Here is a 27,630-nt window from a genome sequence, read left to right on the forward strand (position 1 = left end):
TGATTCATGTTAATAGAGGAAAAGTTTATCATTCCAAAGCTCAATAAAACATTTTTATCAAAAAGATTTGAGGAAAAAGTGTTCATATCACCTTTCAAATACAATGAGTAAAACATCAGAATCAGTTGCACAAATTTTGTGAAGGACGCTGAGTGTTAGTGAAGGGGATAAACACTGGATGTCAATGTTGCTGAGGACTGCCACCACAGCTTTATTACAAACATCTGCTTGAAGTTAACATTATTAAATGTCTGTTGATTGGAAAATGACACTGCATGCACTTACATCCAATATATAATCTGTTATTTATCTATGGATGTCTTTACTTGGTTTATTTTTGTTCTAGGAAACTGGTAAAAGGTCTGGAGTTAATATACAACACATTATAGTTTTTCCCATTTGCGATACTCATTGAACATCTCTAAGCTGAAAATCTGAAATCCAAAATGCTCCAAAAGCTGAAATTTTTTGACATGACGCTCAAAGTAAATGGTTACTGGAGCATTTTGAATTTTCAGATTAGGGATACCCAACCAGCAGGTATAAATGCAAATATTCCAAAACCCAAAAAAAATCTGAAATCTGAAACACTTCTGGTCCCAAGCATTTCAGTTAAGAGATATATTCAACCTGTGTAATGGAAAATAAGCTGAGATTGCCAGATAAAATACAAGATATCCAGCTACATTCGAATTTCAGATAAACAATGAATAATTTTTTTCTAGCTGTGTCCCGAGTACTACATGGAACAAGATTTAAAAAAATCATTGTTGATCTGAAATTCAAATTTAATATGTATCTTTTTCAGCTAAATTTGGAAACTCAGAAGCAGCTCTTTATTAAAGTTTTTGCCTACAACATTTGATTTTCAGAAATGGACCAATCTATTTTCAGATTTAAGGAGTTGATGTATATTTCCAAATACATATACTAGATTTACAGAGGTAAGATCTGTCTTAGAAGCCAAAAGACCAGGCACTAATTTTAGTTCCAAACAGCTATGCAACTTCTTTGGACAAGTCATTCTGTTTCTTCGTGCATTATAAACAGCAGATAATATCAGTCTTAATATTTTATATGGCTGCTGAAAAAAACCAAACAAATAAAGATTATGGTTATAATTGGTAAAATGTAAAATAAATAGTTAATATATGACTGTAAAGTTAATTTTTAGGAACAAACCCTTTCTGAAACTCAAGAATGATTCCAAGCAATGAAGGAAAACATAACAGCAATAAAATGCCAATAAGTTGGAATTTTCTAAGACTCAAAGGCAGCTGCATGAAGTAAATCTAAAAATATTTGAAATCATTAAAATAACTCTCAACCTCTTTTTAAATTCTAGTTGACAAGAAAGTAAAAGTAGACAGTCTCCAAGCAATAAACCCAAAATAACCATGAATTCTCAGAAATATTTCCAACTATAAAATATCAGATTCATATACAGAATCAAGAGTTTGTTCTTCTCTAAATTCTGTATAGTCTCCCAGTTCATTTTTTAAAAATTCTGTGCACTTACTAGGCACTCAACAAAAATGATTTGGTGATTATTTATTCCATTAAATAAATGAGGAAGCCATGCAATCAGAAAACATTATAAATAAATACTGCTTTTAAGAGCAGTTAATCCTTAAATGCATCATGAGTTTTTTAAAAAATGCATAGGTTTACACATACTGAATGTAGAAAAATCTCTAAGTTATACTGCTTTTTGAAAAAGCTTTATTATAATAGACTATGTCACATAATGCAAGTCCGCTGGTATCCCTAGACCCAACCGAGGAAATGCCAGTAGTGCCCTGGTTGAGAAATACTGGTTTACGCCACAAAGACAGGTGCCATTCACGCTGCCAGTGAAGTTTTATTGTGGAAAGGACATAGTATATAATGGCTCATGTGAAAAATAATAAGTGACACACACATATATACTTCATAGACTGTGTACGGAGGAATAGCCAAGAAACAGTAACAGTGCCTACATTTAGGGACAGAAACTAGAGGACTTAGGGATAGAGTAAAACAGATGCTTACTTTTTATTAATTACCCTTTATCATGTGCAGAAATTACCTAATATAAATAAATAAGTGAAAACTAAAGAAAAGTAAACTAAAAACCCTTCCAAGTATAGATGAGATATGAGAACATCTGTGTTGCCTAGTTAAGTTACTGGGAGGCATTTTTACCTATGTTTGAAAACATCACCCAGGCTGTATGCCATGGCTAAATAAAATAAACTAAAAAGCTGATCTAGATATGTAATTACTTAACACAAAATAACAAACATTTATTGAGTATTAGTAATGTGAAAGACAATGGTCTGGTTGCTGGGGACAGCAAATGAGTAAGACCTACTCTCTACGCTCAAGGACCTCATGGCCTATTAGGAAATTCAACTAGTTAAAGATAAAACAGCCTACCTAAGTGGTCTTCCAGTAGTGTGAACAAGTGCTAGATGGGGAATACAGTGAAGGACAAAATTAATTCTGCCCCTAGAATCTTATAAGAAGGACAATCTAAATATCTCCCTTAAATTACAGATTTAAAGAGCCAACTGTCTACTCAGTACCTACACTTAGATATCTAATGGGCATTTCAACCTTGATTTGTTCAACTTTATAAGCGGATTTCCTCCCTCGGAAACAAGCACATCTCACGGTCTTTCCTATCTCAGTAAAAGGCCATTCCATTCTTCTCATTTCTCAGGCCAAAACCCTAAAATCACCTTATGTTTTTTTTTTTTTCTTGTACATAACATCCATCTATTAGAAAATCTGGTCTACCTTCACAAAATACCCAGAATTCAATCACACCTTACCACCTCCAATGCCAACCCTATGGCCCAAACCACCATCATTTTCTCAGCAAAATTATGACTGCAAGAACCTCGAAAGGGATCTCTCGGCTTTCATGCTGGCTCTCAATTGCTAAGAACCAATGACTACTGTGTGCCTCCCTTTCTTAACTGTGTCAAACAGGGGTATTTATTGGAGTGTCATATCCTTTTCTCATCATTGTACACTGGATGAATGAATATCAGACTTTAAATTCAGGTATTTGCACCAGAAGAACTGTTCTTGAAGGACCATACATAAGAAGTCTCAAGCCGGGCACAGTGGCTCACGCCTGTAATCTCACCACTTTAGGAGGCCAAGGTGGGTGGATCATCTGAGGTCAGGAGTTTGAGACCAGCCTGGCCAACATGATGAAACCCCGCCTCTACTAAAAATACAAAAATTAGCTGGGCATGATAGCACAAGCCTGTAATTCCAGCTACTCAGGAGACTGAGGCAGGAGAATCACTTGAACCTGGGAGGCAGAAGTTGCAGTGAGCCAAGATTGTGCCACAGCACTCCAGCCTGGGCGACAGAGCGAGACTCCGTAAAAAAAAAAAAAGTCTCATCCAGACCTGGACCAAGTTGGAAAGGAAGTTGTATGTATTCTGTTTATGACAGGGCATGATCTTTGAGGGCCAAAGAATGGGTTGTGGTAGTTGGTATCCAAAGATGACCCCATGTACAACACAAATCCTGGTAGTCCCACCCTTATATAATCCCATCCAGCAATGATTCTAGACTGGGAAGGAACTTTGCAAATGCAACAAAAGTCATTTTGTGCCAGTTCTGAGCCTAAACCTTCAAAGGGTAGGACAGTGATTTCAAGCAGCTCTGACCACTGACAAGAATTCTGGATATCCTTGTAGAAATGCTACATGGAGAAGACATGTAGAGATACCCCAAGACTTCACAGAAAGACAGAGGCCCCACTGCCCACCAAAGTGTCTCAGCTGAGCTTAGGCTTTACACCATCCTTCCAGGGCACCTAATATGGGACACTCAGTCAAGTCACAGTATAACGACTGCCCCAGAGAATAATGTGTGATGCAAAAGCAGCGGCAGCTGAACCCAAGTAACCCAGAGAATCACGAGGACTCGTTAAATGTTGTGGTGTGCTTTGTGGGAAAACATACTATAACAAAAAATTGACCATTTTAACCATTTTTAAGTGTACAGTTCAGTGATCTTAAGTATATTCAAATTCTTGTGTAGCCTTAAATGTTGTTTTAAATCACCACATTCTGGGGTGGCTTGTCACTGAGCAAAAGGTCATCAAAATACACAAAATAAACAAGTGGATTTACCAAAGATACCAGATCTGAAATAATATTTATAATAGAAAATAACATTTACAACAGTATCTAAAATTATAATAGTATCTAAGCTATACTGCTTCCTGAAAAAGCTTTATTATAATAGACTATGCCACATAACGCAAGCCTCAAATATCTAATAAATCTAATGAAAGATACACAAAACCTCTACACTCAAAAATACAAAATAGTGCTGAAAGGAATTAACAAGACCTAAATAATGGAAGAGATATTCCAGTTCATGGATCCATGAAAATTCAACTTTGTAGGCTGGGCATGGTGGCTCATGCCTGCAATCCCAGCATTTTGGAAGGTCGAGGCAGGCAGATCACTTGAGCCTAGGAGTTCGAGACCAGCTGGGCAACAAGACAAAACCCCGTTTCTACAAAAAAATACAAAAAGTAGCTGGGTGTGGTAGCACACGTATACAGTCCCAGCTACTGGGGAGGCTGAGGGGGAAGGATTGATTGAGCCTAGGAGGCCAAGTCTGTAGTGAGCCATGATTACACCACTGCACCCCAGCCTGGGAGACAGACAAAGAGAGAGAGAGAGAGAAAAGAAGGAAGGAATGAAGGGAGGGAGAGGGTAGAGGGAGGAAGAAAGAGAGGAGAGAGACAGAGGGAGAAAGAAAGAGAGAAAGAAAAAGGAAGGAAGGAAGGAAGGAAGGAAGGAAGGAAGGAAGGAAGGAAGGAGGAAGGGAGGAGGAGGGAGGGAGGGAGGGAGGGAGGGAGGGAGGGAGGGAGAAAGAAAGAAAGAAAAAGAGAAAGGAAGAAAGGGAGGAAGGGAGGAAGGGAGGGAGGAAGGGAGGAAGGGAGGGAGGAAGGGAGGCAGGAAGGCTAAAAGGAAGGAAGGAAGGAAAAGAAAATTCAACACTGTTAAGATGTCAATTCTCCCCAGAATAATCTCTAGATTCAATACGACCCAAATACAAATTTCCCATCAGATGGGGTGTATGGGAGTGGAGGTGGAGGTGGGAGTGGGTGGGTGTAGGCATAGGTGTCTGTACGGGGAACAGGTTGACAAGTGAAGTCTAAAATTTTCATAGAAATTCAAATAACCTAAAAAGAATCAAAACTATCTGCAGAAAAACAATACATTTAGACCACTTACAGAATCAGGTTTCTGGATTTATTCTAAAAGCAAAATAGTTATGACAATGACAAAATCTCACTTAATTTGCAACAAATGGTCACTGCAATAAATGATGCTGGAGAAAGTGGATATCAGAATTTTAAAAATTACTCTGACCCTGCCTCACACCAAACAAATAAAATTTTAATAATTAAAGGAGAGTAACAGACTTAAATATCATACCTAATACAAAAAACTCCTAACTAGGGTACATAAAGTAGACTTAAACTTGACTTCACTATAATTCAGAACTTCTGTTCTTTGAAAGACATTATTATCAAAGTGAACAGGCAAGCCACATGAAGGGAGAAGTATACACTATACATACATCTGACAAAGGACTCATAAGCAAAATAGATACAGAACTCTGACATTCCAAGCATTTTTAAAAATCTAATTTGAAAAAGGAAGGCAAGGATGAAAGTTTGAGAAGTCACTTCACAATATAAGCCATTCAAATGGTCAATAAGCTTATAAACAGATGCTTAACATCATTATTCATCCGGGAAATGCAAATTAAACAGACATATCATCACAAGTCCACTAATATGGCTAAATGTTTTTAAAAATTGAAAATATCACATGCTGGCAGGGGTGGCATTAATGGAAACTCTCATGTATTTCTGGTGGGAGTATATATTAGTATAACCAGAGTACCCACTAAAACTAAAAATAACCTTACTACATAATCCAATAATATCTCTCCTCAGTCTATCCGAGAGATGTATATATGTTCATAAAAAGACATAGCAATTTATTTCTAAGATAAAGAAACTAAAAACTCAAAGATCCATCAATAGGAAAATGGATAAACGTCAAACAATGGGAGAGCACAGAGCAATTCTTAGAAGCAAAGAACAGCAGACATATCATCACAAGTCCACTAATATGGCTAAATGTTTTTAAAAATTGAAAATATCACATGCCGGCAGGGAAGAATCTCAAAGACACGACGATGTGTGAAAAAGAAGACATGATAGAGTACATCACTGGATTTCATTTACGCAATTTAAGAACTAATCTATGACATCAGATAGGAAGAGCAGTTACTTTTGGTGGCCACGGGTAGGTATGGACTGGGAAGAGCTGTGATGGGACATTCTCTATCTAGATATGGATGGTTGTTACACAATTAGATGTGTGTGTATAGAAATTGTCTTGAATTGTACACTTAAGATTTATGGATTTCACTGTGTGTGTATATATATATGATATACAGATATCATATATATACAATATCTCAATTTAGAAAATCTTTTTAAAAAGGCAAAAACAAAGCCTGCTAGCCTCAGAAATAAACTGTGTTCAATGTTGTAAAACATCCAACTGATTATATAAGTTTGGATATTTTTTCTCACTTTAGAAAATTTGAGGATCTAAATGTTGATTTTCTACCCATAAATAATATCTATGTAAAGTGACCATTAAACTTAAAGAACAAACTGACAGAATCTAGGACTTTTTATATCATGCCCATGTCAGAAAATATAAGGTCAGCAAAAAACCTTTTATTTATCTGGTTCTCTCTCCACAGCAAATTAAGATTTTAAAAAATACTTAAAATTCGTTATTTCTAATTTGACATTTTTTTAAAACAATTTTAGCTATTACATATCAATTCATGGTCATAATGTATAAAATTAGCATGAAGGCATTTTCAATAGGCAAATGAAAATTTCAACAGACTTGTCTTCTTCCTTGTTTTATTTTAGAAAACCCATGTTGTTTTAATGGGTTTTTAATGCTTTAAGGATTAATATCTTAAACTGAATAGAAGAAATGATTTACAGATCTCTATACAACCAGCTCCTTGCAGAACACCTGTCATAGCAAGCTACATGGACATTTAGTAAACTGAAGTAGCACAGGGGTCCAGGTCAGGCACTTTTCTTTTTTAAAAAATGCCCTATAATGGTCCAGTCTTGGAACGACATAGCCTGGTCAGCTATCTTGGGAATGCTTTTTTTGGAGGTAGATTTTTGTATTATTCCCAATCTCAACCAGCATCCTAGCACTTTAACAGAAAGTACAACAGATTCCAAAGGCAGGTAATCGATTTATTTTGTACGTATCAAAACAATTCACAATCATTGTACATGGAAGAAAAGATCATTCCAATAGGATTAAATGATATTATTTTAAAGTCACAGTAATGAAAAAGCATTTTAAATGTACCAACCTGGATTTCTATATGACGAGGATTATCAATAAATTTTTCTATTAGTAGTCTATCATCGCCAAAACTAGAAGCAGCTTCTTGAGAAGACAATCTAAAACCATCCCTGTAAAAAAAAAAAAAAAAAAAAAAAAAAAAAAGAAGAAGAACTGTCAGACTAACAAAACAAATAGAGTTATCATTATAAAAGAAAACACATCAATTCAATATTTATTTTGGCTTATTTTGAACAAAGCAAAAAAAACTTTACTCAATGTACAAATAACTAAGTTAATTTTGGTTGACCTGCAACTTTTCCACTCCCTAACTCTGTGACCACGGATGAGTTATTTAACTTCCCAGATCCTAGATTTTCCATTGAAACAGGAATGCCAATACTTTACCAACTGCTAAATATGAATTTTTTTTCTTTTTTTTTTTGAGACGGAGTCTTGCTCTGTCGCCCAGGCTGGAGTGCAGTGGCAGGATCTCGGCTCACTGCAACCTCTGCCTGCCGGGTTCAAGCCAATCTCCCACCTCAGCCTCCCGAGTAGCTGGGATTACAGGCGTGTGCCACCACACCCGGTTAATTTTTGTATTTTTGGTAGAGAGAGGGTTTCAACATGTTGGCCAGGATGGTCTCGAACTCCTGACCTCAGGTGATCCACACGCCTCAGCCTCCCAAAGTGCTGGGATTACAGGTGTGAGCCACTGCGCCCAACCTAAATATGGTATTTTAATCAACCATACAGAGCAAGTAAAATTAATTCCATTTCTTCAACCATAATATACCTTAATTCCACCAGTAAAAACACAAAAATACATCTGTTTGATTCAGAAGTCAGAAGATGCAAAGAAAAATGTAAAGGGTTTAGTACCTGCATGACTGGAGTGGAACTACAGCAAATACACTCATTGAGACTGAACATCCAATAGGAAGATTCTCAGGAACATTGCTTAATATTTTAAATCCACATCTTGAAATGCAATTGCCTCCCACATACACCCACACAGATCATTACAATTTTATCTTCTATAAAATTGATCAAAATTAGAATTATAAAAGTATAGTTTTTTAAAATAAAAATATGGACCTAATTATTGCTTTATATATTTTGTTCACAAACTATAATTTAAATCATTACTATTAAAATATGCCTATTATTCAAATAAAATAGGCTCATTTGACCAACGCATTAAAAACCCAAACTTGGGTGGGCACAGTGGCTTCCCTGAGGTCAGGAGTTCGAGACCAGCCTGGCCAACATGATGAAACCCCGTCTGTACTAAAAATACACAAATTAGCTGGGTGTGGTGGCCCATGCCTATAGTCCCAGCTACTCAGGAGACCAAAGCAGGAGAATGGCCTGAACCTGGGACGCAGAGGCTACAGTGGGCAGAGATTATGTCACTGCACTCCAGCCTGGGTGAGAGTGAGACTCCATCTTAAAAAAAAAAAAAAAGGAAAAAGAAAAAAAAAACCAAACTTGCTTGCCTTAAAGTAATTGAGCATATATTGCCTTCTATCTACTGATAAACAGCATATAAAATTTAATTCCTTTACATTTAATAGTTTCTTAATCTGAAGATTAAATATTTAATGTACAACATTAAAACCAATTCTTCTAATCCCCTAAGTGGCAAATGGTACATCTAGTATTATTAGAAATAACTCTCCAATTTGCTTATTTTTGTGCTTTAATTCCTTTTATATTTAACAAAGTTTCTAAATCTGAAGATTAAATGTCTGCATTTAATGTACAATACTGAAACCAAATTCTTCCAGTCCTTTAAGTTGCAAATGGTCCATCTACTAATATAAGAAACAACTATATGATTTGCTTGTTTTGTGTTTTCTTTAATAATGTCAGCTCTACTGCTCTATTTGTTTTGTTAGTCTGACTGTTCTTCCTTTTTTATTTTTAAAGGATGGTTTTTCATCTCAAGAGCTGCTTCGAGTTTTGGCGATGAGAGACTACAAATAGAAAAATTTAATGATAATCTTCGTCATACAGTAATCCAGGTTGGTACATTTAAGATGAGTTTTAATTATTACAACTTTAAAATAATATCATTTAATCCTACACTCCACCTAGTAATATTGGAACTAATTTGCAGCCAGGCACCATGGCCCACACCTGTAATCCAAACACTCTGGGAGGCTGAGGCGGGTGGATTACCTGAGCTCAGGAGTTCAAGACCAGCCTGGGCAACATGGTGAAACCCCGTCTCTACTAAAATACAGAAAATTAGCCAGGAGTGGCAGCATGCGCCTGTAGTCCCAGCTACTTGGGAGGCTGAGGCAGGAGAATCGCTTGACCCCAAAAGGCAGAGGTTGCAGTGAGCTGAGATCGCACCACTGCACTCCAGCCTGGGCAACAGAGGGAGACTCCATTACAAAAAAAAAAAAAAAAAAAAGTGCACGTGCGTGCACACACACACACACACACACACACACACAACTAATTTGCTTGTTTTTGTACAACACTGCAGGTAAAACTGACTACAAGAAAAATTTCAAAACATTGCAAAAAACTCTTATTTCTCAGAGGTCTCAGAGGAAAGGTATCAGTCCTCCATTACATCATTGATTTTGGGGAATAAAGTTTAGATCTCAGGAGGCTGCAAACTTCAAAGAAACTGGAAGCAAAATTAATTAGTTTTCAATACCATACAATCAACTTTTTATCAGATTGGATATAACAACAGAAATAAAAAATAAAGGACTTTACAGTTTGCCTCCACCATAATGATTGAGAGCTTTCATTTTGCATTTAAACCCACAACACCACAAGTAAAAAGTGAAAGTCACCAAAATAAAATAAGCAGCAAGTTTGAAAGCATTGCCAACAACATATTTTAGAACTAATGGGAAAATCTATTATGAATATCATTTGTGACATTCAATTATACATTCATTCAATAAGTATTTACTGAACTTTGTGCCTGAATATATTTTAGATGCTAGGAATACAAAAATAAAAGAGAAATTGCACTCACAATGCCAAAAATCTTAGTGGGGATATTCAAAAATATAGACACAATTTCTCAATCATGCGATACACTTCATTTAAACTTGAACAGGGAAAAGAAATTCAGAGACTACTATGAAAATATCTAAGTGAACCTTCAACAATCTTCATAATTCTCACCCAAATTTACTATATAATAATTACAGGTTGGGCGTGGTGGTGCATGCCTGTAATCCCAGCACTTTGGGAGGCCGAGGCGGGCAGACCACGAGGTCAAGAGATCGAGACCATTCTGACCAACATGGTGAAACCCCGTCTCTACTAAAAATATAAAAATTAGCTGGGTGTGGTGGCGTGCACCTGTAGTCCCAGCTACTCAGGAGACTCAGGCAGGAGAATCACTTGAACCCAGGGGGCGGAGATGGCAGTGAGCCAAGATCGCGCCACTTCACTCCAGCCTGGGTGACAGAGTGAGACTCTGTCTCCAAAAAAAAAAAATTCAGTTTTTTTTTAAATCTTTCAGATGTCCTACAGATTCTAAGACAAGTCATAGAAGCTACTTCCCCCCCAAAAAAAACATAGGAAAGATGTTACAAGAAAAAGACAGCCTGTCGGATAAAGGAATAAAGCAATTAAGCACTAAATTTTCCTTTGTACCTGAAAAATAAAATCTTTGTGGATTATGTAAAAACCAATTACTTCCTCCAGAGGGAGAGAGGAAAAGAAGGGGTGGATAAGTTGGGGCACGGTGTTCACGGTTAGTAGCTCCAAAAGACAAGCATAGGCATGTTTGCAGTAATATTCTTTCCCTTTTCAGGTGGTTTTGACTTTCCAAAATAAATAAGGGATATAGAACAACTTTTTAAAATGAGGAGCTTGTACTATTAAATCTAATAGTCACGCCTGTGTGGATCTCAACAAGTTTTCTGAGATGGTTTATTTATCAAGTTGAAGAGAGTAATATTTTAAGTAGAAAATTATTCATGTATTTTTATTAATTTTATAAACATATTTTGAATCAATGTGCTGTTTACTTGCCAAGAAAGAGCTAAATTATTTACACAATGATGCCTAATATATGAATGGATATGGTGATTTCTCAAAATATTAAGCTCTTAAATTAAAATTTATAAATCAACAGCAGTACAGCAAACCTCACTTCCAAGAAACTATAAAGAGTAATCTGCACCATAAAAGAGTAAATTACTGACAGTAGCCCTGGGGAAATGACTAACAAGAAACCTGAGATCCTAAGATGAATAATGAAAAATAAGCACTAAGCATTCAGTGAAATTGCTATGTAAGTACTGTGCAAAATAGAAAAACAATGAGAAAAAAATTTGAAGTCCACAAAATACACATTTCTTGCAAAACCATTGTGTTCGACTTCTTTAAGATACCATTCTTTCCCACAAAATGGGCTGTGGCAGATTGTCTTTTCCAAAGATGGCCACAACAGTATCTCCCATTCCACGTGCTCTTCTAAGAATCTCGCCCACTCTCTCATGAAGACGTGGAGACTCAGTCCCCTCCCCCTGAATGTGAGTAGAAGCTGTGTTCACTGGAGGGAAACCTGTGTAACTTCTGAGACTGGGGCATAAAAAGTATTCTAAATTACAGTAAGAGTGCATTCCATATAAAGGACACAGTAATTTCAAACTCAAGGAAAAAGAATATATTTCACACTCTAAAATTATCAAGGTAATTCACTACTTTTATGCACTAGCAAAGGAAAGCAAGTACATACTGAGGTAATACATTAAGTCTCAATGAAATTATAACTGCTTTTAAATATAGTTGGTTTAAATCTTTAGATGACATTTAGAATTATATAGCCAAATCTTAGTAATTTCTGCCCAGAAAATAGAATCATGACTGCAATTTTTAAAAATATACTGTAAAAACAAAAAGAAAATCCTTTGTTAATGTTTAAAATAGTAAAACCCTTTCTATAATAAGATAATCATCATCAAAATATAAATGAGGAAGGTTTCCACATAATTTCAATCTTTTTCCCATTCAAAAGTGTAAAAATTAGATGGTTACTATAATTACTCCATTATGCTTTTGGTATCTGTTTACCTGTCAGTCTAATAAAACTCTAGTAACTGCAATTTTCATCAAAAGTATATTTTGGACAGCCTCTCACCTGGTCTCTTCATCATCCCAAGCGATGCGCATGCCTTTCCCACCACCACCTGCTGAGGCCTTGATCATGACGGGGTAGCCTAACAGCAGGGAGGAATGAGACAGAAGTTCAGACTTTGATCACAGGGATGTACGAACATGACAACTGACCACATGTTCAATAACGCAGAAGACAATAATTAATTTATTTAAAAGTTCCTTTCTTTAGAGTCAGGAAAATAATACCAATGTAATAATGTATTTAATAAATGAGAGTGTGACCACTATGAAAGAAAAAAGGGTACTTGTACCAATAAATGTAACATTTTCCCCAGTAATAAAAGCTAAGAAAACATACATAAATTAACAGTGGAGTCCAAAAACAGAAGTACAGTATTAAGTAACCAAAGATATAAGAAGCAACTTATATAGCACCAAGAAACATGTCCAAAACTGAGGTTTGCATGCATAACAAACTAAATTCCCTTTTCTTCAAAAATGGCGATTTTCAATTACTGAAGGTATTTTCATCTGAAGAGCCACAGAGAACCCCTGCAGCTTTTATCAGCAAGAACTGACATGATGGTACTGGGGAAAATCCAAACATGGCTATGACACTACGGGCTGGAGCAGAAGCTCCAGGGCTCACTGGGATCAATGGAGAAGCTATTCCACTGTTCCACACATTCAACAGGGTGTAATGAAAACACAAAGTAAGGTCAAAACAAAGGACACTTCCAGCTAAAGTTTTAAACTCATAAAATTGTCATCAGTTACATGATTAAGTATTTAGCTATTATACAGTAAAATTTTTGACAGCAAGAGTCATTTATAATGATTTATCAAGAAAAGTGTAAAAGTCCCCTTTAGATGTTTTCTAAAAACAAGGTAGAGATACTCCTATGTTTGGGACCATTTGTTTATGATCTTTTCTAAAGAAAAAAGAGCTCAGTGAGCCCTTATAGGATCCTTCCTGGCCTGTGATGCTCTAACGGCACTCATCTCAAGCTATAGGATCCTTAGAGGCAAAGGGAAGCGAAAGCCAAATGTCACAGACCTTTTGAACCCCAAACCACAAAACATCACTCTTAACTTCAACTTAGTTAAAATGGCACCTGCTTCCTAAGTGTTTTATAATTAAATCAATTTAAAATTGTTATATGTTCATGATGTTTATATGGGCTGATATTTTTGAAACAATGCTCAGTGCACTGAGAAGAAAGATAATATGCCCTTACATTGGGAGCCTTCAAATCCAGGAAGAGAGAGGCAAAGGACCCAAATAGTTCTATCACTGGCTATTCAAAACAGAAAGGATCATAGAGAGTAGATAGAAAAATAATTAAGAAAAGTGTATTATCAGAAGCGCCATCTAGGCTGGGCACAGTGGCTCATGTCTGTAATCCCAGCACTTTGAGAGGTTGAGGCGGGCGAAGTGAGCCCAGCACTTTGAGAGGCTGAGGCGGGCGAATCACAAGGTCAGGAGATTAAGACCATCCTGGCTAACATGGTGAAACGCCATCTCTACTAAAAATACAAAACTTAGCTGGGTGTGGTGGTGGGCACCTGTAATCCCAGTTACTCAGGAGGCTGAGGCAGGAGAATCGCTTGAACCTGGGAGGCAGAGATTGCAGTGAGCCAAGATTGCGCCATTGCACTCCAGCCTGGCGACAGAGCGAGACTCCATTTCCAAAAAAAAAAAAAAAAAAAAAAAAAAAACACAAAGAAAGGGCTATTTAAATGATGCTATGAAGAATGAGCAGGACTTGAACATTTCAGGCAGGAATAGTGGGGAAAACAGGTGGAGATTATAGGACAAGTTTAAGGAATGAATAAAACAACTCAGTTGAAGTACAGAGTTATCTGCAGGATGGTAGGGAAAACACAATAGAAAACATACACGGGTACAAAGTATGGAAGATGGTGCATGCTTTGATTCTTGATTCTGCACGAGATTATGCATGAGTTTTAATCCTGCATGAGAGTGGCAAGAATGGTATTTGTCTCATTCACAACAATAAGCATAAAATAATCAGAACGAAATCAGTAGAGAAGAATTAGCCTGTTTTAGGGGAGTGAAAAGGCCCAACCTAAAAATTTGAAACTGGTATTCCTGCAAAATCCTGTTTATAACAACTTAATAGATCCTTACCTCCATCCTCTCAAAACAATATTTTATCAATGCATCATCACAAACCATTTATCCACAGTAACAGGAAACCACTAGAGCTTAGAGACAGCCCACATCTCCACTACATTCAGTTTCCTCTGAGGATTAGGAAATTTGCAGTTTTTCTGGTTCCAGTTACTAATCTCATTTTAGTCATTTACTGTGGACCCTGGACTACACAATGATCTGTGAATTTTGATTTGTGAATTTGTGAAGACCTCCCCAGCCATGTGGAACTGTGAGCCCATTAAACCTCTTTTTCTTTATACACTACCCAGTCTCAGGTATGTATTAGCAGTGTGAGAACAGACTAATACACCTCCTTAAAAGGGGGTAAATGTCCTAGTAGAAGAGATTGCTTTAAAAAAAAAAAACAAAAATCAGGCCCTAGTGCTCTTCTCAAGTTTTTCCTCACCTTCCAGGTCCTCTCATTGAATGCTTACTGCTACTACCTTATCTCACCCCAGACACAGAAGTGACTCCCCTACTGACACTACACCTCCAACACAGAGATAGTCTCCACTCCTTATTCCCTTCTGCACAATAAAAGAGGCACTAACACTTCCGAAAAGAAATTTACTAAGTACTATATGAGAAAATGCATGAAGAAAATACAGAAACTTAGGTTAGCGAAAGTACTACAAAGTTTCCATTCCTACTTTTCTGGACTCAACGTTTAAGTGCAGGACAAGACATCTTCTCTGGGTCCCTCACCTCCCAGCTACCAGTGCATCTTACTTCCTACCACAAAGCAAGTCGTCTTCTTTCTAACTCTACTATCAAATTTGTATTCATCAGCTTAAAAAATGTTTACTGAATATACACTACAAGCCTTATCTGGCTCTCTGCAGGTTACGAAGACCAGCAATTCAGAAAACTCCCTGCTATCTAGCAGACAATGATATATAAACACACATGCATCTAAATATATGTGTGACTCAGGTGGAGTGGCTCACACCTCTAATTCCAGCTACTTGGGAGGCTGAACTGGAGGGACTGCTTGGGTCCAGGAGGTCAAGGCTGCAGTATTTATTTATGTATGTACATATATTAATATAAATAATAAGTGCATGTATGTCTTATATACAATGTAAGATAGTGATGACTGCTATAATAAAACAACACGGAGGGAATAAATGTAACTGAGTGATAGGGTTACTGCTCTTTGAAAATGCTTCTCTGAGAAAACTGGTATTTAAACTGAGAACCTAATGACGAGATAGAGAGAGCACTCTGAAAATCAATGAGGGGGGATGAGTCCAGACAGAAGGAACAAGTTGGAAGGTGTGATACAGGAAAGGGAAGTACCTAATACAGCATTTTAAAAGATCACTTTGGCTGCTGTGCAATGAATGAATCGTGAAACAGCAAAGGTAGAAACAAGGAGCTGATGAGGAAGCCTTTGCAGCAGTCCAGCTAGCAACAGAGATAGAGAGAAAGACAAAGACTAGAGTTAGCGACAGTTTGGATGTGGAAGATAAGGGGATGAATGAAGGAAGATTCTAGGCGCTTAGGGGATCTTCCATTTAGTTATGGATTCCAGGTTTAAAAGAATTATCTTTTTTGACCAACTGATAATGAATGTCATGTTTACCTACTCAAGACATGACAAATAACCTCACTTTTCAAGCAAAATCCATGCCACACATGATAGCACAACCCGGTAACTTAAAAGCTGGTAAAGTGACGCCCTATTGATGCAACAGTGGCAAGCTGTATAATAAAGAATCTCATGTGGTTTTCTCGCCTACAATTTCTTGAATTAAAATTTCATAGAATATACTTATGGGAAAGGAAAAATAAAAAGAAGGGAAAAGAAAAGTATTTCTTAGGAAATGTCTTATTCCTAATACAGCAGTACTAATCAGAAATTTCTCATGGATCAAAGAGAAGATGTGATGGGGAGTGGGGGTCTTCTTTAAAACCAATCGCAAAACACCTATAATTAATGGCAAGACCTTTGTTTCCTCAAAGAAAGGTCCAAGGTAAAAAGAAAACAAAAGATATTTCAGGAAGTGGAACAGTCCTCTAGATGGATAGAATAGGTCCTGATATGGGTTATAGGACCTCAGAAGAGAAAAGACCCCCCCACTTCAAGAAGGAACTCGGACAGAAAGGAAAGAAATCCCCAGATGAAAGCTGCATATGAGAATTACATAGAAATCAAATAGTACGCGCTGCTTTGTTTCGTTTCTTTATGCTCCTCTAATGTGACCTAGTTCACTTGCCTTTTGGATCCCCTCAGCCTCCCTGGAAGGGAAGGTGTGGGTTTGTGTTTGTTGTTTTGTGCTGATGGTGGGGGGTGCTCTTCATGACCATGGTATTTGTTAAGAATCCAGGGTGGCTGTTTGATAGAATATTCCACAATTTGAATATACCTGATTATTCACTCATTAAATTCAAGATTTTTAAGAAATCTTAAATACAACATAGTTAATACTGTATCCTCGAGTTCTTCCATCACATCAAAAGTAAAATAAAAGGTCAATTTATCCCAAACTGATAATGTTTGATTACTTAAGATGGCATCCATTAAATTTCCTCACAGAAAGTTGCCATTTTTTCTTAGCAAATAATCTGACATTGATACTTTGAAACTGTGATGATCCTATATAGAAACAATTTTCACCCACTATTAAAAATGAACATTAATGATTCCTGCTTTAATCAATGTTACATTGTTCACTGCACGATGATTAAAAAAACATAAAGACAAAGATCTTTGCCTGTCTTCTTTGTTGTTTCTGCAGTGGCTGAAACTGCCTAAAGAATAACATGCAAAGTAATAGTTACTAAGTAAATGTATTAGTTAATAATCTGAGCAGCTGTAAGTCATTATTTTTACTGCTGTAATCTATTTCACCTATGAACATACTGCAGCATTATGCATTCCACTGTGAATGGACATGCAGACTCTATCCTGTTCTATTTATATAACCATGCTCCTTTGAATATTTCTGTACTTGTTGTCTGGAACTTTGCATATGAGCTTCCTGTATCTATGCAAAAGAGTACAACTGCTGGATAGTACGAAACTCTTATAAATTATTTATTTAAAAAGATCAAATCTATTCATTTTTCTTTATCTCAGTTATCATAACACTTAATCGTAATACAAACTACCAGCAGTCCAGGACTCTTGCACTGGCCTACTAGCAGAACTCCCTACAGTTGCCCCCATCCAAGTCACACAGCGGTCAGTGAAATTTTCTTAAGATATATATACTATCGTATCTCTCTCCTGCCTATATCTCTCATGGGTTTACGTTATACTACAAAAAAATCATAGATGTATAATGAAATAGAAATTATGAACCAAAGGATAGGAAGTGTGGGGGGTAGAGAGACAGTGTAATATAAAGTTGTCTAATCAGAACACCAGAAAGGGCTATGCTAGACTTGCCCTAAGAAAACTTTTTTAAAGCCTAAAAGGCCTTAACCTAAACAAAATTAATGTTCCTACTAGACTAAACATCAACATCTTTTAAATAAAGGTAACAAAATCCAAACACACAATATAACATTTACAATGTCTAGAATCCAACCAACAATTAAGAGATAGGTGAAGACACAAAACGTGATTCATATCAGTAGGAAAATAGCTGACAGAAATAAACCCAGAAATGCAGACTCTTAAAACAGTTGTTACAAATACCATTATAAGTTACAGCTATCACAAACGAGTAAAGTGATTTAGAGAAAAAAATAAACAAGATGAGGAGATAAACAAGAAAAAAACAAAAATTGTGAAATTAAGTTTTTAGATATTAAAATGACTAAAAAGTCCAATATTACATAAAAAGAATTATATACCTTGACCAAACGGGATTTAGTCCTGGTATGCAAAGCTGATTCAGCATCTAAAAATCAGTTAATGTAATCTACCGCATTAACAGGCTAAAGAAGAAAAATCATATGATCATATAAATAGATGCAGAAAACGCATTTAACAAAAATCAACAATCACTGAGTTCAGCAAACTAGGAATAAAGAGAAATTTCTTGTACTTGATAAAGAATATACACAAAAAGCCTACAGCTAACATCACACTTAATGACAAGAAACTGGATGCTTTCTCCAAAAATCAGGAACAATACAAGAATGTCCCCTCTGACAACTCTTATTCAACATCTGACCGCAGATTCTAGCTTATGAAGTATATCAACAAAAGGAAATAAAGAGTAAACAGACCGGGAAGGAATAAATAGAACTGTCTTCACCAGTGGATAACATGACTGTCTATGATGGAATTCCAAAAAAATCAGCAACAACAACAAAATTCTTGGAACTAATAAGCAATTATAGTAAGGTTACAGAATACAAATTAATATACAAAAGATGATCACATTCCTATATACCAGCAGTGAACAACTGGAATTTGAAATTAAAACAATGCCATTTATATTAGCACTAAAGAAATAAAATAGGCATGAATCTTAAAATATGTAGTGTATCTATGAGGAAAACTACAAAACTCTGATGAAAGAAATGGATGAAAATCTAAATGTACAGATAATCAATGTACATGGATAGGAAGATTGAGTATTGTTAAGATATCAATCCTCCTCAATATGATCTATAGGTTGAACACAATTAAAATCAAAGTCCTAGCAAGTTATTTCCTAGATATCAACAAACTGATTCTAAAGTTTATCTGGAAAGGAAAAGACCCAGAATAGGCATCACAATATTGAAGAAAAAGAACAAATTCAAAAGACTAACACTACCCAACTTCAAGACTTACTATAAAGCTACAGACATCAAGACAGTATGGTATTGTCTAAAACAGACAAATTACTCAAGAGCCCAGAAATAGACCCACACAAATACAGTCAACTGAACTATGGCAAAGAAGCAATGGCAATTAAATGGAGATAGTCTTTCCAAACAAAGGGTACTGGAATAACTGGATATTCATTATGCAAGAAAATTAATCTTGCCACAATCCTTATGCCTTTCACAAAAATTAACTCAAAATGGATCTCAGACCTAAATATACATTGCAGAACTACAAAATTTCTAGAGAAAAATAGAAGAAAATCTAGATGACTTTGGTTTAGCAACAAGTTTTTACATTTAACACCAAAAGCACAAACCATTAAAAACTGACACATTTAGCTTCATTAAAATAAAAACTTCTGCAGTCCAAATAACATTCTTAAAAGAACAAAGACATGGTCAGGTGCGGTGGCTGATGCCTGTAATCCTAGCACTTTGGGAGGCTGAGGCAGGCAGATTACCTGAGGTCAGGAGTTCGAGACCAGTCTGGCCAACATGGCAAAACCCTGTCTCTACTGCGGTAAAGTACAAAAAAAAAAAAAAAAAAAAATCAGACGTGTGTGGTGGCAGGTGCCTATAATCCCAGCTACTCAGGAGGCTGAGGCAGGAGGATCACTTGAACCCGGGAGGCGGAGGTTGCAGTGAGTAGAGTTCACGCCACTACACTCCAGCCTGCGCAACAAGAGTGAGACTCCATCTCAAAAAAAAAGAATAAAGACATAAGTTCTAAACTGGGAGAAAATATTTACAAAACCCATACCTAAGAAAGAACTTGTATCCAAAATACACAGAGCTCTTAAAACTCAACAATAAGAAAACAAACCACCCAATTGAAAAACAAACAAAAGATTTGAACAGACATCTCAATAAAAAAGAAACACAGATGGCAAATAACAGTATGAAAAGATGCTCAATATTGTAAGTCATGAGGGAATTGCAAACTGAAACTATGATATACTACTATGCACCTATTAGAATGGCTAAAATCCAAAACACTGACAACACTAAACGTTGCCAAAGATGAAGGATACCTGAAGGAATTGAAATTTCTAGGGAAGTTGAAATTTCTATAGCAAACACTGAAACAATAGAAATAGAGTATAAAATTTCCAACATAGTGGAGGGGGGGAATGGGAAGGGGAAATAAAATAAGAACAAGAGACTTTTTTTTTAAGTCATCATCAAAAAGAAGCCAAGAAAGAAAACAGAACACAAACAATGGAACAAACAAACCACCCCAAAAAGTAGAATACATAAATAAATCAAAATATAATTTTAAATACAATAAATATGAATGGACTAAACTCTCCAGCTAAAAGACAAGCTCCAGCAGGCTGAATAGAAAAACAATAAAATAAAAATCCAGTCCAAATTTAGATGGGCACTTATAAAAGACACACCTAAAACAACAGTTCACTGGCAGACGAAAAAGATAAAGAATGATACAAGGTGCCGGGCGCGGTGGCTCAAGCCTGTAATCCCGGCACTTTGGGAGGCCAAGACGGGTGGATCATGAGGTCGGGAGATCGAGACCATCCTGGCTAACATGGTGAAACCTCGTCTCTACTAAAAAATACAAAAAACTAGCCAGGCGCGGTGGCGGGCGCCTGTAGTCCCAGCTACTCAGGAGGCTGAGGCAGGAGAATGGCATAAACCTGGGAGGCGGAGCTTGCAGTGAGCTGAGATCCGGCCACCGCACTCCAGCCTGGGTGACAGCGTCTCAAAAAAAAAAAAAAAAAAAAAAAAAAAAAGAATGATACAAGGATAAAACAAAAATAAGTTTGTTTAGGAATATTAATATCCTAATTAGACTTGAAAACAAAAAACTTAGTCATTATGTTTTCATAGCTAAGGAAACACGATACACTGTAATATACCTATTATCTAAACAGGGACAAAACCTAACAAGCAATGAAAAATTGGAAAATCCACTTTTTCAAATATAGGTCCATCAAATATCCAAAAACGTCATAAGAAGGCTGGATGTGGTGACTCATGCCTGTAATTCCAGCACTTTGGGAGGCTGAGGCGGGTGGATTACTTAAGGTTAGGAGTTTGAGACCTGGCCAAACATGGTGAAACCTCATCTCTACTAAAAATACAAAAAAATTAGCCAGGTGTGGTGGCAGGCACCTGTAGTCATAGCTACTCAGGAGGCTGAGGCAGGAGAATTGCTTGAACCCAGGAGGAAGAGGATGCAGTGAGCCGAGATCGTGCCAATGCACTCCAGCCTAGGTGACAGAGCGAGACTTTGTCTCAAAAAAAAAAAAAAAAAAAAGGCCGGGTGTGGTGGCTCACGCTTATAACCTTGGCACTTTGGGAGGCAGAGGCGGGTGGATGACGGGGTCAGGAGATCAAGACCATCCTGGCTAACATGGTGAAACCCCGTCACTACTGAAAATGCAAAAAATTAGCTGGGCATGGTGGCAGGCGCCTGTAGTCCCAGCTACTTGGGAGGCTGGGGCAACAGAATGGTGTGAACCCAGGAGGCGGAGCTTGCAGTGAGCCCAGATCGCGCCACTGCACTCCAGCCTGGGCGACAGAGCAAAACTCTGTCTCAAAAAAAAAAAAGAAAAAGAAAAACCACTCAGGCCGGGCGCAGTGGCTTATGCCTGTAATCTCAGCACTTTGTGAGGCCGAGGTGGGCGGATCACCTGAGGTCAGGAGTTCAAGACCAACCTGGCCAACATGGTGAAACCCCATCTCTACTTAACTACAAAAATTGGCCGGGCGTGGTGGTGGGTGCCTATAATCCCAGCTACTCAGGCAGCTGAGACAGGAGAATCACTTGAACCCAGGAGGCAGAGGTTGCAGTGAGCCAAGATTGCACCATTGCACTCTAGCCTGGGCAACAGAATGAGACTCCGTTGTCTTTAAAAAAAAAAAAAAAAAGAAAAAGAAAAAACCTCACTAGAAGTTTTGAATATCCTAATAGGTAGGTTTGACCCCTTGAGTTATCTATAAGACATTGCATATAAGAATTTGAGAATATATATTTTTTCAGGAACATACAGAATATGTATTCAGAGTGACTTATTCCTCGGCCATAAAGCAATTTTCACCAATTCTGAAACATTTTTAAATGAAAAAGATTATTCTCTCTGACCATAAAGCAATTAAGTTAGAAATCAATAATAATACAAAAAACTAATTTATTTTCAGTTATTTAGAAATACATCACTAGGCTTCGCATGGTGGCTCACACTTGTATTTCTAGTACTTTGGGAGGCCAAAGCAGGAGGATCAGTAGAGCCCAGGAATTCGGGACCAGCCTGGGCAACATGGCAAAACCCTGTCTCTACAAAAAATACAAAAACAACAACAACAACAAAATTAGCCAGGAGTGGTGGCTTGTGCCTGTAGTCCCAGCGACTCCAGTGGCTGAGGGGGGAGGATCACTTGAGCCTAGGAGGTCGAGGCTACAGTAAGCCATGATCACACCACTGCACTCCAGCCTGAATGACAGAGCAAGACTCTATCTCAAAAAATTAGAGAATTAAAATACATCACCAAATAACATATGAGTCAAATCGTAGCAGAAATCTGAAAATACTTAGAAATGAACAATCATGAAAAATACATGTCAAAGTTATTAAGTACAGTTCTCTGCTCAGATCCCTAGTTTAGGACATTGCCCCAACTGTGGAAGTATTGTCAACCAACAGCTGATCTGTCCTCAGCTTTCTGCCTAAGGTCATGCCCCTTCCTAGGGGCAGCCCACACCCACTAGTTAGTTGATACAGGTGTATAATGGCTGAATCCTCTTGCTCAAACTTGGAACTATGAAAGACCAATAAATATTCACAGTTCTCTAAATTATTAGTTGATGCCTTTGTTGAGAGAGAATCAATTCAACTTTTCCCTTGGCTCAGTTTCCTTCATTGCCCCTCAGGTACTGGTCCCAAAAGTATTTCCCCCAATAAGCTTCCAAAGTCTACCTCCAAGGGATTGCAAGCTATGATAAGAAGAGTACATTTGGAAAGCCTGTTACAGTGATGTAGGCAAGGAATGACACTACCTTAAACAAAGAGAATAGCACCAGAAATGCAGAGAAGTAGATAAATTCAAGAAATATTTAGGAGATGATGGTGATAATCTGCAAATTTCAAAATCACACAATGAGATATAATAGTAAACACCTTGTCATGAAGAATATCTTATTGATGGTTATCGAAATTGAGGCTTTTCTATGTGATCTATGACATTGCAGATAGTGGAAACTCCATCAGCCTTAGCCACTGAATAAGGACAGCACAGAACCAAACGCCTCCTTCCCACCCTACAACCTGATGGATGAGAAATGAACATAAAGAATGAAGAAAAACTACATCTGTGTTGTTTAGAGTCACAGGGGAGGGGCAATGAAAATGTGGTATAGTCAAGCTCTGGTGAACTAATGACAACTCTGCAAACTCTAATTAAATTAGCATATTACTACAGTTTTCCAAGGAATCCAGTTCAGAATCTACTGGGAAATTTAGCTGCCATGCACCACGTGTTGACTACACTGAAAAATTCCTGCTGTAGATACAAACAAGAAGACAGTTTAAGCTCAAGCAAATTGGGGAAATACACTCTACTATCAGTTCATTACTCATTTCTCATTTGATCACAATTTCCACTGATTTTATTGCTATCTTTAAGCCACAAAATAGTTACATTTAGTTTCATCATTATCAATTTAGTTTTGGAGTATCATTCGAGTTGGCACACCTCAGACTGAGGTAATGCACATTTGTGTCAATACTATTTGGGGTCTGTAATTATCCAGTAACTAGTAAACATATATATGTTGGAGTCTATGATTTATCCACATCTCTGCTATTACTGCACACACACACACACACACACACACACACACACAGCCTCTCCTCAGTTTGTCATACACATATATACAAATAACTACATAAACATACTTAAATAAGACTGAATCAATATTCAGTACCTATAAAGATATAATCAAGATGTATTACACACTAAACAAACTAATACATGACACTATTTTATGACACTATTTCTTTGGCAGATAAAAGCAAAACTGATTTTGCCTGCCTATTATTTCTCTCTACTTAGGCAAATAAAAACACTAGATCCCTAACTCTGCTCCAGGGATCGGAAGTCAGTGCATTTCAGTGCACAGATTACAGAAAACGCTTCACACACACGAAGTTTCCAAACAAAAAAAGCAATTTTTTTTCACATTACAATGTGTTTCCACATTACTGCCTGAATGTTATACACAGCCTTTTCCAAGAGAGTAATAGAAAAAGGAAAAAAAACTGGTATACACGAACGACTGACAATAAAACAAGAGAAAGAAGATGAAGGACTGAGAGAAATAAAAAGAGGCAGAAACAGCAAATTTAACAGTAAAAGACAGAAAAAGAACTTGTAAAATTACGCTTAAACCCAAATGTGCATGTTGGAATAATAAAAGAAAATATAAGCACCCCCTGGAAAAGAAAGAAGAAAAAAAGCCACAGAACACACGTTCCTCTCTCCCAGGGAATATCATTCTAATCTCAAATGACCACATCACTTCAACAATAGGAAAACAGTAAAATAAACATCTCAGTATTTAATGGATTTCACAAAGATTACTTTAATGCCATTTTCTTTAACATAACTTTTCCTTAGGCGTTTGTTATTCAATCTCCTTAAATATTAAATGTCTTCTCCGGAAGACCAAATTGGCAAATAAATTAACAAGATGTAAGATTGTGAAGAAGGTATAAATTGTAACGTTTTTGCAAAGGTTTCTTCCATATAACCTTAACTCCAGAGTCATATATAACATGTGAACATTTTTCTAAGCTGCATGAAATAGACAAAATAAAAAGATTTCCGACTTAGCCACATATTTTATCCCTCTTAAGTATGAACTATTGGTTGTATATAAGCAACACAAGCAACTTTTTAAAAAAATGTTACATTACGCCAAATGGAAGATGAGAAGAATAGGCAAAGGCAAACAGCCAGGGCGGAAAAGAAAGGACTGCCATAGCCCCCACACCCTAAGCAGAGACAGAGCAGAGGCCGTCAGAAGACTAACAGTAAAATAAGTCAAACGGCAGAGCCAAACTTTCAAAGAACATAAGATGTCATGGGAACAGGTTAGTGTAAAGGCAATAAGGTTCAGTAAAAGACTTTCATATATTTGAATCTTAGATTCCTATACATCTCTATTAGTCCAACCTAATGAACACAAGGACAGCCCACAAGAATTGATGATTAGTAGTCATTAACAAGTATATACTCAATTTATTTGAATAATCCTAGATCATTTTGTTTCAATTATCTATTTGCTGAAAGTTTATAATGTTTTGCTTAATATTCCTTCTTTTCCCTAGGTATCTCTATTATAAAATTGAAGATTAAGGGGGAAAAGGGAGAAAATTATAGTCAAATTCCGGTCTATAAATATTACAAAAGAACTTTAAAATATGTGATTGCTTAATTCATTTCTATACATATATATATATATATATATTTCATTTTGCTTCATTCACCAAATAACCACTTGCTGAATATATACTCTGTAACAAGCATTAAGTAATACAAATACAAAGAAAACTAACTCATGGTCAATTTTACTACAAAATAGTAACCAGTCAGATGCGATGGCTCACACCTGTAATTCCAGCACTTTGGGAGACCAAGGCAGGGGGATTACTTGAGGTCAGGAGTTTTAGACTAGTCTGGCCAACATGGTGAAACCTCGTATCTATTAAAAATACAAAAATTAGCCAGGCGTGGTGGTCCATGCCTGTAGTCCTAGCTATTGGGGGGCTAAGACAGGTGAATCACTTGAACCCGGGAGGCAGAGGTTGCAGTGAGCTGAGATCACGCCACTGCCCTCCAGCCTGGGCAACAGAATGAGACTCCACCTCAAAAAACAACCACAACAATAATGAAAATTTTACTCTAAAGTAGTGATCAAATTAATATAAAGCAATCATTTGCAAAGAAAAATAAAATTTATGTATTGCAGAGAATCTTATACTATTTTAAGAAAAGAGTAATCCATCAATATAAATCAGTACATGTGGGGAAAAATATTTCTACATCAAACTAATTCTTGGGAACATTGTGAGACATAGGCAATACTTTATGAGCTATTGCTCCTGTTTGTTATTACATTTTCTTTTCCTTTAACAATTACTTTAACTCAATCATCTCTCCTTTCCTCTTTTAATAGTTACTTGAAAAAAATGCCCATTATATTGTTATTGGGTAGAATGGTCATTATATATCCATATGGTCTAATTATTATATAGTGCTGTTCAAGTCCTCTACTCCCTCCCTTACTGAACTCTCTAGATGTTGTATCCATTACTTATAGTGTGCTATTAAAGTCTCCAACTATTACTGTAGAATTAGTCTGTTTCTTCCTTCAATTCTGTCAATGTTTATCTTAAGTATTTTAGGAATATGTTTTCTGGTGTATATACATTCATAATTGTTAATCAATATAAAATGTCCTTCTTTGTCTCTTATAACAGTTCTGGACTTAAAAGTTTATTTTGTCTGACGTTAGTATGCCACCCCAGTTGTCTTTTGGTTACTATTTGCATGGGATATCTTTTTCCATCCTTTCACTTTCAACCTATTTGTGTCTCTGCATCTAAAGTGAGTTTCTTATAGACAGCATATACTTGGGTCACATTTTTTCAATCCATTCTTCCCTCTGCCACAATAAGATATTACTCTACACACACACTAAGATGGGAACAGTTTTCCTTATAAAAGAAAAAAAATAACAAGGGTTGGCAAGGATATTAAAAGACTGAAACCCTTATACATTCTTGGTAGAAATGTAAAATGGGACAGCCACCATGGAAAATAATTTGCTAGTATCTCCAAAAGTTACACATAGAATTACCATATAACCCAGCAATTTCACTTCTAAGAATATACCCAAATTAATTGAAAACAGGTATACAAACAAATACATGGACGGAAATGTTCATAGCAGTACCATTTACAATAGCCAAGAGGCAAAAAGAACCCAAATGTCCATCGATAGATGAATAAGCAGATAAGGCCAAGTGCAGTGGCTCACGCCTATAATTCCAGCACTCTGGGAGGCCAATGTGGGTGGATCACTTGAGCCCAGGAATTCAAGATCAGCCCAGGCAACATGGTGAA

At 36.7% G+C, this 27,630-nt stretch overlaps 1 protein-coding gene across 3 annotated transcripts in view; it reads right to left on the reverse strand.

Annotated features, from left to right (window-relative positions):
- PCCA (propionyl-CoA carboxylase subunit alpha) overlaps positions 1-27,630 on the reverse strand; it is a 450,132-nt gene that overhangs the window by 267,895 nt on the left and 154,607 nt on the right. For all 3 annotated transcript variants that reach the window (XM_030921949.1, XM_030921950.1, XM_010368513.2), the window contains exons 9-10: positions 12,556-12,634; positions 7,459-7,561 (exon numbers count right to left, since the gene is read on the reverse strand). In XM_030921949.1, coding sequence (XP_030777809.1) covers positions 7,459-7,561; positions 12,556-12,634 — 182 coding nt within the window. The remainder of the gene's footprint in view (positions 1-7,458; positions 7,562-12,555; positions 12,635-27,630) is intronic.

This window comes from Rhinopithecus roxellana, chromosome 18 (assembly GCF_007565055.1).
Source record: "Rhinopithecus roxellana isolate Shanxi Qingling chromosome 18, ASM756505v1, whole genome shotgun sequence".
In the NCBI taxonomy this organism is placed as follows: Eukaryota; Metazoa; Chordata; class Mammalia; order Primates; family Cercopithecidae; genus Rhinopithecus; species Rhinopithecus roxellana.